The sequence below is a fragment of the Carcharhinus amblyrhynchos genome, chromosome 8 (assembly GCF_965287045.1).
Source record: "Carcharhinus amblyrhynchos chromosome 8, sCarAmb.v2.hapA, whole genome shotgun sequence".
Taxonomy (NCBI): domain Eukaryota; kingdom Metazoa; phylum Chordata; class Chondrichthyes; order Carcharhiniformes; family Carcharhinidae; genus Carcharhinus; species Carcharhinus amblyrhynchos.
The window spans coordinates 29,802,861-29,816,346 of record NC_137331.1 but is presented as its reverse complement, the minus strand read 5'-3'; the positions used below and the strand labels follow the sequence as shown (position 1 = coordinate 29,816,346).

The window sequence follows — 13,486 nt, the reverse complement described above, 5'->3', positions numbered from 1 at the left end:
GAGATTCATCTCTCCTTCCAAAATAAAGGCAAGTTCATGCCAATCATGTTTGTGGTGGCACAGCGGTGAGCGTTACTGCCTCACAGTGCCAGGGACACAGCTTCGAATTCAGACTTGGGTGTGGAGTTTGCACATTCTCCCATGCCTGTGTGGGTTTCCCCCGGGTGCTCCGATTTCCTCCCACAGTCCAAAGATGTGCAAGTGAGGTGGATTGACCTTGCTAAATTGTCCCTTAGTGTTCCAAGATGTATGGGGTAAAGATATGGGTTTATGGAGGTATGGCCTGGGTAAGGTGCTCTGACGGAGAGTCGGTGCTAACTCAATGGGCCAAATGACCTGCTTTTGCATTGTGGAGACTCTTTGAATCTCAAAAGCATTTTATTCTCATGAGGATTCTACTGTGGGAGTTTTCATGTTGGACGAGATTTTCTGGCCTCCCATCTGCATGTTTTCCGCCAGCAGGAGGTAGCACGTTGTTTGCTAGTGGCGGGATTCTCTGGTTCCGCCACTGTCAATGGGAATTCCCATTGATGTTACTCCACACTGGCGAGCAACCAATGAGTGGGGGTACGCTGTTAGGGGGACTGTAGAAACCCGCTGGCATGAACGGCCTGAGAATTACGACTGCGATGCTTTGCAGGTTTAATTTTCCAGTAGTTTAGGAAAAATAAGAATGCTGCTTTCATACAGAGGACAGATTGGGAATATTCTAACAGGCTATATACATTACCGACTTGTATAATAAAGTAGAGATTGTGCTTTATAAACAGAGTGTGACAGAATCAGGATAACGGCAGTATTTATTTAGGATCCTAATTTCAATTTAGCAAATATTGTCACAGTAAATGAAGCAACTAGTAGAACTCTGTAAAAAGTCATATTTCAGTGGCTTGCAACCTGATTGAAAAATTATCCAATGGAATACTTTGCCAGTTAACAGTCCATTCTGAATTTAAACAGCTATTTAACTTTACATATACATGAAATTAAAACCTGAAACATGATAGTTGCTAGGTTTTGGTCGATTCAGGGAAGAAAAAAGTAGATGAGGACATTTTCCAGGAGTTCTTCGATTGCAATCAAGAAGACTTTATCCATTCACTATCCTTGTACTTATTGCCGCAGGCAATGTGTAGATCAGCAGTACAATAAACAAGGTGAGGATTATCAAGATCAGTCCAATAATGAGGTACTTCTTGTAGTTCCTCCAAATCAGATAATAGAGGCATTTGAAAGGATTGATGAACCAAGAGAAGGAGGTATCAGGACGGCTATAGGAAAGAAAGAAAAGCTGATAAAAACATTTTAAAACCATCATGAATATCGATGACCCACTTAAATCTGAAAAAACACTACAGGGTGATCTTATCAAAAAAATTCTAACTTCAGGGCGGGTATGAAAACAGAAGATTTTCTAATCCTTTTTTTAGGCAGATTCCAGATCACATCCTTTTTTTGGTACAATGGGAATGGGTGAGAAATTGGGTACCATTCCCGCTCATCCCCACTCCTGATTTTACGACCTCACCTCACCGAAAAACGAACCCGCTGAGGTGGTAAAATCACTCCTGTGCAAGTCTGCTTGTCTGCAGGGTCATAACACACTGTACAGCATCGAGGTGGCAAACTCTCACAACTAGTGAGTAACCTGAGTACAGTGCTGCAGAGTTCACAGTGTGCTGGTATAACAACTACCAGGGACAATATTATCATCATTTAGTAAAGTGAAGATATTTAATTATTAAAGAAATCACTTGGGTTAAAGGTGGAATAAGGTGAAGAGTTGAACAATATTTAACCTGACCACATCCATTGTGCTTATTCTAATGCAATGTCTGGCTACCAGGAACTTGTTTGACTTTAGTGAACTTTTCTCAGTATCTCTTGCTGATATGATATTGCATAAGGAACAAAGAAAGATAGATTCTATAACTAGTCATGACCCTATTCAAGTTGTTCCAATTCAGGGACAACACTGACATCAACGCGACAGTACAGATCCAACCAACAAATTACTGCGATGTCATCCTCCACTTAGTCATCAGCAAAGTTAGGGAAGTTGTTGTTGACAGGGCTATTGAGTTCACACAGCAATAACCTGTTTGCTGATGCTCAGTTTGGGTTCTGTCAGGGCAACTCAGCCCCTGACCTCATTACAGCCTTTGTCCTACTTTGTCCAATGGGCAAAAAAGTTGAGCCCAAGATGGGAGGTGAGGATGATTGCCCTTGACAGCAAGGCAGCATTTCACTGATTGTGGCATCAAGGAATGCTGGAAAAAAATTATATCAATAGGAACCAGGGAGAAAACTTTCCATTGGTGGGAGTCATACCTAGCATAAAAAAGATGGTTGTTGGAGGCCAATTATCCCAGTCCCAGGATATTACTGCAGAAGTTCTTTAGGATAGTGTCCTAGGCACAACATCCACTTCATCAATGACCTTCCTTCCATCGTAAGGTCAGATGTGAATGTTCGCTGATGATTGAACAATGTTCAGCACCATTTGCAATTCATAAGAACATAAGAAATAGGAGCAGGAGTAGGCCATCTAGCCCTTCGAGCCTGCCCCGCCATTCAATAAGATCATGGCTGATCTGTTGTGGCTCAGTTCCACTTTCCCGCCCTCTCCCCATAACCCTTAATCCCCTCTCTTATCAAGAACCCATCAACCCGCTTCTTAAAAATTTGGCGAGGCAGCCTCCACCACTTCAACGGGCAGAGAATTCCAGAGATTCACCACCCTTTGAGTGAAGAAGTTCCTCCTCAACTCCGTTCTAAACCGCCTCCCCTTTATCTTGAGGCTGTGCCCCCTAGTCCTACTGTCTTTTTTGAGCGGGAAGAGTCTCTCCACCTCTATCCTATCCATCCCATTCATCATCTTATACGTCTCAATGAGATCTCCCCTCATTCTTCTAAACTCTAACGAGTACAAGCCTAGTTTATTCAGCCTCTCCTCATAGCTCAATCCCCTCAACTCCGGTATCAGCCTAGTAAACCTCCTCTGCACTCCCTCCAGGGCCAAAATATCCTTGCGCAGGTGCGGCGCCCAAAACTGCACACAGTACTCCAGCTGCGGCCTCACCAATGCCCTATACAGCTGCAGCAAGACCTCCCTACTTTTATATTCAATCCCCCTCGCTATGAAGGCCAGCATCCCATTCGCCTTCCTGACCACCTGCTGCACCTGCAAGCTGGGTTTTTGCGACTCATGCACAAGGACCCCGAGGTCCCTCTGCACCGTCGCCTGCTGCAGTTTTTCGCCACGTAAGTAATAGTCCTTCCTACCATTCTTCCTACCAAAGTGGACCACCTCACACTTGCCAACATTAAATTCCATTTGCCATTTCCTGGCCCATTCGCCCAGCCTATCTAGATCCTTCTGCAGACTCTCCACACCCTCCGCACAATTTGCCTTTCCCCCAATCTTGGTGTCATCAGCAAATTTCGACACCCTGCACTCGGTTCCCTCCTCCAGATCATCTATATAAATGGTAAATAGCTGAGGCCCCAGCACTGACCCCTGGGGCACCCCACTAGTCACCAACCGCCAATCCGAATAGCACCCATTGACCCCCACTCTCTGCCTCCTATTCTTCAGATACCAAAGCAATCCAAGTCAGTGTGCAACAAGACTGGAACAACATTCAGGCTTGGACTCATAAATGGCCAGTAATGATTGTACCACACATATTTTTTTCCCTTTTCCGGTTTGCAGGGACTTCTAAAAAAATAATGGAAGTTAGGCGCGGGGGAAGTCGGGAAGGGTGCGCGAAATATAAAAAGAAGGCCGCAGTAAACAGCGGGCAGCATCGGGATATTTGAAGGTGCAAAACTTATGATCCAGGCGGGCTTTGTAAAACATTGTGGAGTTTCTGACCTGATCCATAACACACTCCATTTCAGAGAGTCAACTACATTGCTGTGCAGCTGGTGTCACATGTAAACCAGATCAGGTAAGGGCAGCAGATTTCCTTCCCTAATGGATATTAGGAAGCAGATGGGTCTTTACAACAATCAACATGGTTTCTTGGTCATCATTAGACTTTTTAATTCCAGATTTTTACTGAATTCAAATTTCACCATTTTCCATGGGAGGATTGAAGCCATGTTGTCCCCACCTAATCCAGTGACGATACCACTATGCCACTGCCTCCTGTATAAGATGCATGGGAATATCATTACCTCAGGTTCCTCTCCAAGCTTCACACCTTCTTGACTTGGAAGTATATCTGCATTCCTTTCTGTCAGTGGTTCAGAACCCTAGGCCAGCCCTCTGAGCAGCACTGTGCATGTTCCTGCATCACATGGACTGCAGCAGTTCAAGGAGGTGGCTCACGACCATCCACTGATGGGCAGTTAGGTATAGGCACCGAGTGCTGGCCTCACCAGCAATACCCACATCCCGCCATACATGCTGTTGTTTCGACATTGAGTGAAAGTTGTAAGAAAGCTAGAAAGTGCAAACTAGATCCCTCAGATTGACAATGTTCTTTAAAATGATCTCAATCTATCAGTGAGGACAAACTTACTTGGGTTTTTCCAATGGTTCTGGCTCTTTGCGCCCTGAGCCAACGGGATTTTTCTCCGCTTCCTCACCCGTGAGCAGATGGAATTCAGCTTCAACCTTACCCTAAATGTGGGGAAATCAGGAATTTGTCACATACGCAAAACAATACAGCAAATAACAAAACTCCAAACCTCGGACTGGGAGCAGTGATCAATACAGGAATGACAGGCACTGATAGGTGCACTTCATTTTTCATAGAATCATAGAATAGGAGGCCATTCGGCCCATCGAGCCTGTACCAACAACAATCCCACCCAGGCCCTATCCAGGCTGCCAGGACTGATGGCGGGAGTCAACCCCATTTCGACTGGCAGCAGGACCCAGGGGATACACTCTTCTGGTGGCAGCCAATTATGGACTGCTGCCCAGCCCCAGGAGCTGAAGGCCCAATCAGAGGGGGCGGAAGCTCAGCCAGAACTAGTAAGAGAGTGCCCCCACATTGGGGTGGGCGAGGGGGAGCAGCACCCTGTGTGCTGTTGCCAAGGGGGCAGGCATTGCTGCTGGGGGATTATAGAGCACCCATCAAGGAGAGCCTAACGCTCCACCAGAGACCACTGGGAGGGCACCCAGGCTTACCTGGCAATCTTCCCATGAGGGGGCAGGTCCTGCCAAGGTGGGCAAAATACTGTCAGAGCCAAGAAGTGCCCTTTAACTGGCGACTTTTGTGGTGCACTGGTGGATACTGAAGTGCCAAGTTTCTTGCCACTGGCAAATTGGCATGGCAGCAGCAGAATGCATACAGCCTCCAATGCCATTATATCTCTCCTTAGATAAGGGGACCGAAACTGTTCACAGTTCGTTTGATTTGGAATTGAAGGAGAACTAACTGACAAAGACAAGAGTAAGGTATCCAACTCTCCCTTCCATCACTTGATGTGTTTTCCTTTCCTCTCTCCTGTGATATCCTCCAACTATGTACCTGCCTGTTACCTTGACACCAGTGTGTCCCACAGTCAGGTTTCTTCTCTGCCTCCCAGTGCCCCCACATCAATCCAATTTCTGATTCACTGATAGTGAACGGGGAGATACGATGTTAAAATTTGGGCTAGGCTGTTCAGGAGTGAAATCAGGCAATACTTTTTCACACAAAGCTGGAACTCCCTCCCTCAAAAGTGTATGGATACAGCGAGATATTTGGAACCTTCAAACCCAGGACTGTCACACATATTAAGGGCATTGTCTGATATGAATTAAAATCACATAAAGAAAATTGTGCTATACATCAGCTAGGATCTAAAGAATGATAGAACAGCTTTGAGGGAGTCAGTAGCCAACAGACATCTTTATTCCCAAATTTCTAATCCCCTGGCTGGGATTTCTGATGCCGCCCAAAGCTAGGATTCTCCGCTCCTGCTGCTGTGATTCTCCGCTCCCGCTGCTGTGATTCTCCGCTCCCGCTGCTGTGAGTCTCCATATCGGCTGCTGTGACTCTCCGCTCCCGCTGCTGTGACTCTCCGCTCCCGCTGCTGTGAGTCTCCATATCGGCTGCTGTGATTCTCTGTTCCCATTGCTGTGATTCTCCGCTCCCGCTGCTGTGATTCTCCGCTCCCGCTGCTGTGATTCTCCGCTCCCGCTGCTGTGATTCTCCGCTCCCGCTGCTGTGATTCTCCGCTCCCGCTGCTGTGATTCTCCGCTCCCGCTGCTGTGATTCTCCGCTCCCGCTGCTGTGATTCTCCACTCCCGCTGCTGTGAGTCTCCACTCCCGCTGCTGTGAGTCTCCATATCGGCTGCTGTGATTCTCTGTTCCCATTGCTGTGAGTCTCTGCTCCCGCTGCTGTGATTCTCCGCTCCCGCTGCTGTGATTCTCCGCTCCCGCTGCTGTGATTCTCCATACCAGCTGCTGTGATTCTCCGGTCCTGCTGCTGTGATTCTCCGTTCCCATTGCTGTGATTCTCTGCTCCTGCTGCCGTGATTCTCCATTCTGGCTGCCGTGATTCTCCGCTCCGGCTGCCGTGATTCTCCGCTCCGGCTGCCGTGATTCTCCGTTCCGGCTGCCGTGATTCTCCGTTCCGGCTGCCGTGATTCTCCGCTCCCGCTGCCGTGATTCTCCGCTCCCGCTGCCGTGATTCTCCGCTCCCGCTGCCGTGATTCTCCACTCCTGCTGCTGTGAGTCTCTGCTCCCGCTGCTGTGATTCTCTATACTGGCTGCCGTGATTCTCCACTCCCATGGCTGTGATTCTCCACTCCTGCTGCTGTGATTCTCCGCTCCCATTGCTGTGATTCTCCACTCCTGCTGCTGTGATTCTCCACTCCCGCTGCTGTGATTCTCCACTCCCGCTGCTGTGATTCTCCACTCCCGCTGCTGTGATTCTCCACTCCCGCTGCTGTGCTTCTCCACTCCCGCTGCTGCAAATGAAGATTTGGCTGAGCACCAAATTCTTCATTCTCACTGGCGGCAAGAGCAGGGCAAACGGCATTGGGGACTTCTGGCCCTTAGCTTTCCAAAATGTGCTCTCTGCCCCATGAACAGGAATTGGTGTGGAGCTGATTACAATATGTAAATGAGGACTAGGCTCTGATTAGCGGGCCTGGGAATGAAGGCTCCGGGCCCAGTGTTATCTCCCTCCCCATCAGGAGTAGTCCCCTACAGCTCTCTATTAATGGGGAACAGGCGGCCTGCCCCTGCTGGAGGGAACACAGGCCATGAAGACACCTACAGGGGGTTGGGGTAAGGTGGGGTGCTCCCTTGGCAGTACCAACCTGGCCCCCTGGCACTGCGCAAGGGGAAAACTGGCACTGTCCATCAGACATCAAGCAGTGTCAAGGGGGTGGGGGACAGAGGAGTGGAGCCTATTGTGGCAGGGCCGATCACTGGGAGTGGGTGGGTCCCACTACCACTCTGCCAGAGGATCGCTGGGAGAGGATGATTGGGGCTGGGAGCTGCCAGGGGTTGCAGGCTGTTGGAACTGCCAGAAGTGGGGAAGATATTGAGGCTAGCCTGTAAAGGTCTGGGAGGCCAGTGATCGGGGGATGGGGTGGAGTCGGAGGGTAATGATGCAAGATCATAGTGCTGGCCTGCGATTGGGCTAGCCAGCGATCGGGTGTGCAGGGCCACTGAGTATGTGCCGATCTGCACTATGGCAGATCAGCGCATGTGCAGTGGCACACTCAGCGCTGCACTGCCGGCCTCTCACGGAGGAATAGGCCCCTCCCCCTGATTTGCACAGCGAATCCCACTGGGGCATTCCGTGATGCACAGAGTGTCAGAGATTCAATCTGAAAATCATGCTAAAAATAAAATCAGTGGGAGTTACTCCAGTTTATATGCGAATTCGGCACTTGGCATATTCTTGGGAGAATCCCGACCAGAATCTTTCTCCCAGAGGAAATGTCTAATATCAGGAGGCATGCACTGGGGGTGAGGGCAGGAAAGTTCAAAGGAGATGTGAGGGGTAAGTTTTTTTTACACAGGATTGGTAGATGTCTAGAACAGGGGTGGTGGTGGTGGAGGCAGATACGAAAGGGTCATTTATGGGGCTTTTAAGTAAGCACATGAATATGCAAGGAATAGAGGGATATGGCAGGAGGGATTAGTTTAATTTGGTGTCATGTTCAGCACAACATCGAAGATCAAAGGGCCTGTTCCTGTGCTATGCTGGACTGTTTTATGTTCTGTGTTCTGATTGCTTTGAGGACATTTTAAGTCAACCAAATAGTGAAGTCACAGGTAGGCCAGACCACATAGAACATGCAAATTAGCTCCTGAATTCATTCCTGGAATTTTCCATTGGTGGGATTATAAACTCAGGACTACTGTTTTACATACCCAGGTTTATACCACTACACCTTAATAATTAAATAGCATTACCTCTGGCCTAATCAAATTTTACAGGGCAGCACGGTAACACTGCTGCCTCCTAGTGCCAGGTATCAGATTTAATTCTAGCCTTGGGTGACTGTGTGGAGTTTGCATATTAAAGTTTAGTTTATTTATTAGTATCACAAGTAGGCTTACATTAACACTGTAATGAAGTTACTGTGAAAGTCCCCTAGTCGCCACACTCGGGCACCTTTTCGGGTACATTGAGGGAGAATTTAACACGGCCAATGCACCTAGCCAGCACGTCTTTTGTACTGTGGGGGGAAACTGGAGCACCCAGAGGAAACCCATGCTGACACAGGGAGAATGTGTGCAGACTCCGCACAGACAGTGACCCAAGCCGGGAATCGAATTCGAGTCCCCGGTGTTGTGAGGCAGCAAGGCTTACCACTATGCCACCATGCTCCAATCCCCCCATGTCTGCATGGGTTTCCTCCAGGTGCTCCAGTTTCCTCCTAAAGTCCAAAGACCTAGGTTAGGTGGATTGGCTATGCTAAGTTGTCAGTTAGTGTCCCAAGATGTGTAGGTTTGGTGGATTAGCAGAGTAAATATGTAGGGTTACAGGGATAGGGCAGGGATAGGGGCAGGGTCTGGGTAGGATGCTCTTCAAAGAGTGGATGCAGATTTGATGGGCCGAATGGTCTCTTTCTGCACTGTAGGGATTCTATGGATTCTATATTTCTCAGCATGTTTTAATATAAACTTGGCATTTCTCGTGGTGTTTGGAATCAATGGAGCTTTAACGCTCTTATCTTGTTCAACACACGGTAAACATTACTTCAATAAATCAACTGAGCAAGGCACATTTCAGATTGCATTTTGGAATTGGGAGTCTGCATATCATTTCTTATCTACCACTCATTCCCACCGATCTTTCTTTTGGGAATGGAATCAGTGATCAATATTGGAAGTAAAAATACAAAAGGCGTTTTGCAAATTGTTTTCTGTATTCGCTGTAATTCCAGCAAAACTGCATGATTTATTGAGCTGCAAGGATATCAAGCAGGGCTATGGTGCTGTTTTAAGAGACTTAACTAAATGTCAGAACAAATAGTTTTCAAGAGAATTAAAAATAGCACACAGTCATGATGCAATTATATGTGTGGGCAGTGGTCATTAGCAACATTTACCATCTGAGCCTATCTGTCAAAATATGCACAAACAACAATTTTTTGAAATAATAGTATATTTTTAATTTAAGTAATCTTCACAGTGCTATTTCACCTCAATACTGATCATGAGCCCCCCACACCCCACCACCTCTGCCCCCTGATGTGCTGGTTAGGTGCATTGGCCGTGCTAAATTCTCCCTCAGTGTACCCAAACAGACACTGAAGTGTGCGTGACAAGGGGATTTTCACAGTAATTTCATTGCAGTGTTAATGTAAGCCAAATTGTGACACTAATAAATAAATTTTAAACTTTCTTCATAAATTCATGACTTTTGTACCGTGGGTTAAATTTTGACCAGTGAAAATGGGGTCTATTTGAACACAGCGCAAATTATAAATGGCTCTACTGAGGTTTAGTTTCTTGTCTATAAGTCCCGCACATCTCCCACCAGCAAATATTGGATCTATCAGGAACGGAGGTGGGGAGGGATGGTGGGATGGGGAGTTCCTGCCTTTTCTAGAGGTCTCCAAATCCATTAAAACCTGGTCTCTGATCTATAAAGAACCATCAGGTAAGCTATACAGACCAAGACTCTCAGATTTCCCTTTTTCTTCTCTATGAACGGTATGCTTTATCTGTATAGCACACAAGATAAAATACTTGTTACTGTACACTAAAATATGTGACAATAATAAATCAAATCAAATCAGAGACCCAGGGTAATGCCTGGGCACTCATCCATTGACTGTGTCTATACTTCCTGCTGCCTCGACAAAGCAGCCAGCATAATTAAGGATCCCACGCATCCCGGACATTCTCTCTTCCACCTTCTTCCGTTGGGAAAAATATACAAAAGTCTAAAGTCACATAGAACTGACTGAAGAACAGCTTCTTCCCTGCTGCTGTCAGACTTTTGAATGGATCAACCTCACACTAAGTTGATCTTTCTCGATACCCTAGCTATGACTGTAACACTACAGTTTAGAAGAATGAGGGGAGATCTCATTGAGACGTATAAGATGATGAATGGGATGGATAGGATAGAGGTGGAGAGTCTCTTCCCGCTCAAAAAAGACAGTAGGACTAGGGGGCACAGCCTCAAGATAAAGGGTGGGCGATTTAGAACGGAGTTGAGGAGGAACTTCTTCACTCAAAGGGTGGTGAATCTCTGGAATTCTCTGCCCGTTGAAGTGGTGGAGGCTGCCTTGCTAAATATTTTTAAGACGCGGGTTGATGGGTTTTTGATAAGAGAGGGGATTAAGGGTTATGGGGAGAGGGCGGGAAGGTGGAACTGAGCCACGACAGATCAGCCATGATCTTATTGAATGGCGGGGCAGGCTCGAAGGGCTAGATGGCCTACTCCTGCTCCTATTTCTTATGTTCTTATGTTCTGCACTCTCTCGTTTCCTTCTCTATGAATGGTGTTCTTTGTCTGTATAGCGCGCAAGAAACATTACTTTTCACTATATACTAATACATGTGACAATAATAAATCAAATCACATCAAAATCAAGACGACCCCAGCTTTGATTTCTGGTCTGTATGAGTTAACTGACCTGAGCCAGTGCCGCAGAATAAGATAATGGACATTGTCTCACGGAACTGAGAGAGGGCAGAAAATCAGTTCAACTTCTTCTGCTTACTGTAGTGACCTGTTGGGACAGTGTAGGGGTCTGCTTACCTAATCCCCATGGCTGACTTGCCTGCTCAGTGGATCACCATCTTGGCTGACAGAATGGCATCTCATTACAGTCCCAGGACCTACTCGGAGCACTGGGACGCCACTCCTTTATACGGCACTGCTTCAAGTGGAAGGAGCAGCAAGGAAAATGGGTGGAGTTTAAATCTGTCCATCAGCATAGTTGATTAATTGTGTCCAGTAGAAGGTGACAGAAACCAAACCAAAATTGAACACAAGTCATGCTAGACATTAGTTTCCAGTCAGTTTTCAAATGTCAAATGGACACGGAAATTTGTCTGGGTCAGTTTTCAAGTGGGAACAGGAATGACCCCTGCCCCTGGAGATGGAGGCCCGAGGATGGTGGGCAATTGGTCCTGGCTCCTGACAGAAAGAATCATGTTGCCATGGTCACCTCCACAGGTGGCTCGCCCGACTGAACAATCAAACTTCAAGCTGTGACTAGTGAGAGGGGGGGATCTCATCACAGCCAGCAGAAGTCTTGTGGAGTCAGAAGGAACAAGCCAATTTAAACTGAGAATTACACACACCTTTACAGTTGTGGCCGTTGTTGTGTATGTGGTGTGGGTCTCTTTAATGCAGTATGGTGGAAGTGGATCACCAGGCTTGAGGGAGCAATGGAAGCTAAGGGTGTAATTTTCCCATCCCGCCCACCATGAGAATCACAGGGGACAGGACACAGACAATGCAAAGATCAGTTAACATCAGGCAGGATTTTCCAGTCTTGGGGTCAGTGTGGCCAGAAAATTCCGTCCAAAGAATGGGTGATCACCCCAGAGGATGGAGTCCTCTCTCAGGCAGAATCATCAAGCAGCCATTTAGTAACTGGAACTGCTGCCCCATGGCAGCCTACAGCTGCAAACTCCTGAACCAAGTTTATTTTATCAGTAATACCTTTTGTTCTAATTAAAGCCTGAAACTCTTAATGGTGTTAGAGTAAGGCAACATAACAGTCGTTGGCAAGGCAACATCCCCATGAGGTAACTGATTAGAGTAGGCCCAAAGCCTTTTGATCATGAGGGCAGGTTATTTTACAGAGGGCTCTTAATACAGACATTAAGCCCCTCTTAGCATATGAAAGCTTGTTTTAACTGATTGACCCAAAAATGACCCTGTCTAATTTCATATTAGATGTTTTTGCAGGTGTCCTTGAGGAGCAGGATGTAGGTCTATGAAATTGGGTCTTACTGTGCCTGTTTTGCCTCTATATTACCCATGTCTAGGATTGCCATCAGTAATTAAATGTATTCCTGAAAGATTCATCCCATGCTTGCCCCAGCTGTTAGTCGGCCAAAACATTTGTCCTTGTGGCCCACTGCCTTCCTGTGCCAATTGGAAAGCAGAAAAAAAAGATTCATAACCCAATTGGATGATGCTTGAATGTCAGCCATTTTAGTCCACCATTTTTAATATTTTTTATATCTGGGAAAGAGAAAAGCTCAAAGAAAATGATGAAGAAAACCGTTAAAGATCTTTATCAATGAGCCATTGATTTTCTTCCTGGCAGCACACAGCAGTGTCCTGAAGATTAGAGATTTAGCTGAATTTGATTTATTGCGGATGGCGAGTACTGTACTTACAGTGAGTTCCCCTGACTTCTCTAATGGCCACCAACCCCGAAGCCGTTTTTGCTGAAATATTGAGATAAGTTTAGTGTCCGAATCCTCTTCGATCATATGCAAGCCACATTTCTTAGCTGACTTAGCACCGTGAGGAAATCCATTCAGATCAAGTTCCACAGATCCTATAAAAAGGGACCAGAAAAATTAAAATGCACATGAATCACAGTTTGCATTGGATCAGTCCTTTCATGTTGTGAAGTCAACTTTTTATCCCTTCCTTGGTTGAAATTTTCCAGCCCTACCCACTGGCTTAATTGATTCCGGGGATGAAAGGGCTGATGTACGAGAAGAGATTGAACAGTTCAGGCTCAAAAGGATGAGAGGAGATCTGATCGAGGTATATGAAATACTACAAGGATTGATAAAGTTAATATAGGCCAAATGTTTCCCCTGCTGGGGCAATCTAGAACAAGAGATCACAGATACAGGTTGAGAGGCAGCAGATTTAACATTGAGATGAGGAGGTACTACTTCTCACAGAGGGTGGTGAATTGGTGGAATTTGCTTCCCCATAATGAGACGGAGATTGAATTGTTGAATGGTTTCAAGAGGAGATAGATATATTTCTGATAAAAATGGGTTAAAGGGCTATGGGGAACAGGCAGGGAGGTGGATTTAAGACCAGGGTGAGATCAGTCATGACCTGATTGAATGGTGGAGCAGCT

General features: G+C 46.5%; 1 protein-coding gene across 1 annotated transcript in view; it reads right to left on the bottom strand.

Annotated features, from left to right (window-relative positions):
- Positions 1-770: 770 nt before the first annotated feature.
- The window catches only part of fer1l6 (fer-1 like family member 6), a 150,846-nt gene continuing 138,130 nt past the window's right edge, over positions 771-13,486 (bottom strand). Inside the window, exons 39-41 of the mRNA XM_080194811.1 lie at positions 12,780-12,943; positions 4,530-4,630; positions 771-1,271 (exon numbers count right to left, since the gene is read on the bottom strand). Of these exons, the coding sequence (XP_080050937.1) occupies positions 1,091-1,271; positions 4,530-4,630; positions 12,780-12,943 (446 nt within the window). The 3' untranslated portion in view covers positions 771-1,090. The remainder of the gene's footprint in view (positions 1,272-4,529; positions 4,631-12,779; positions 12,944-13,486) is intronic.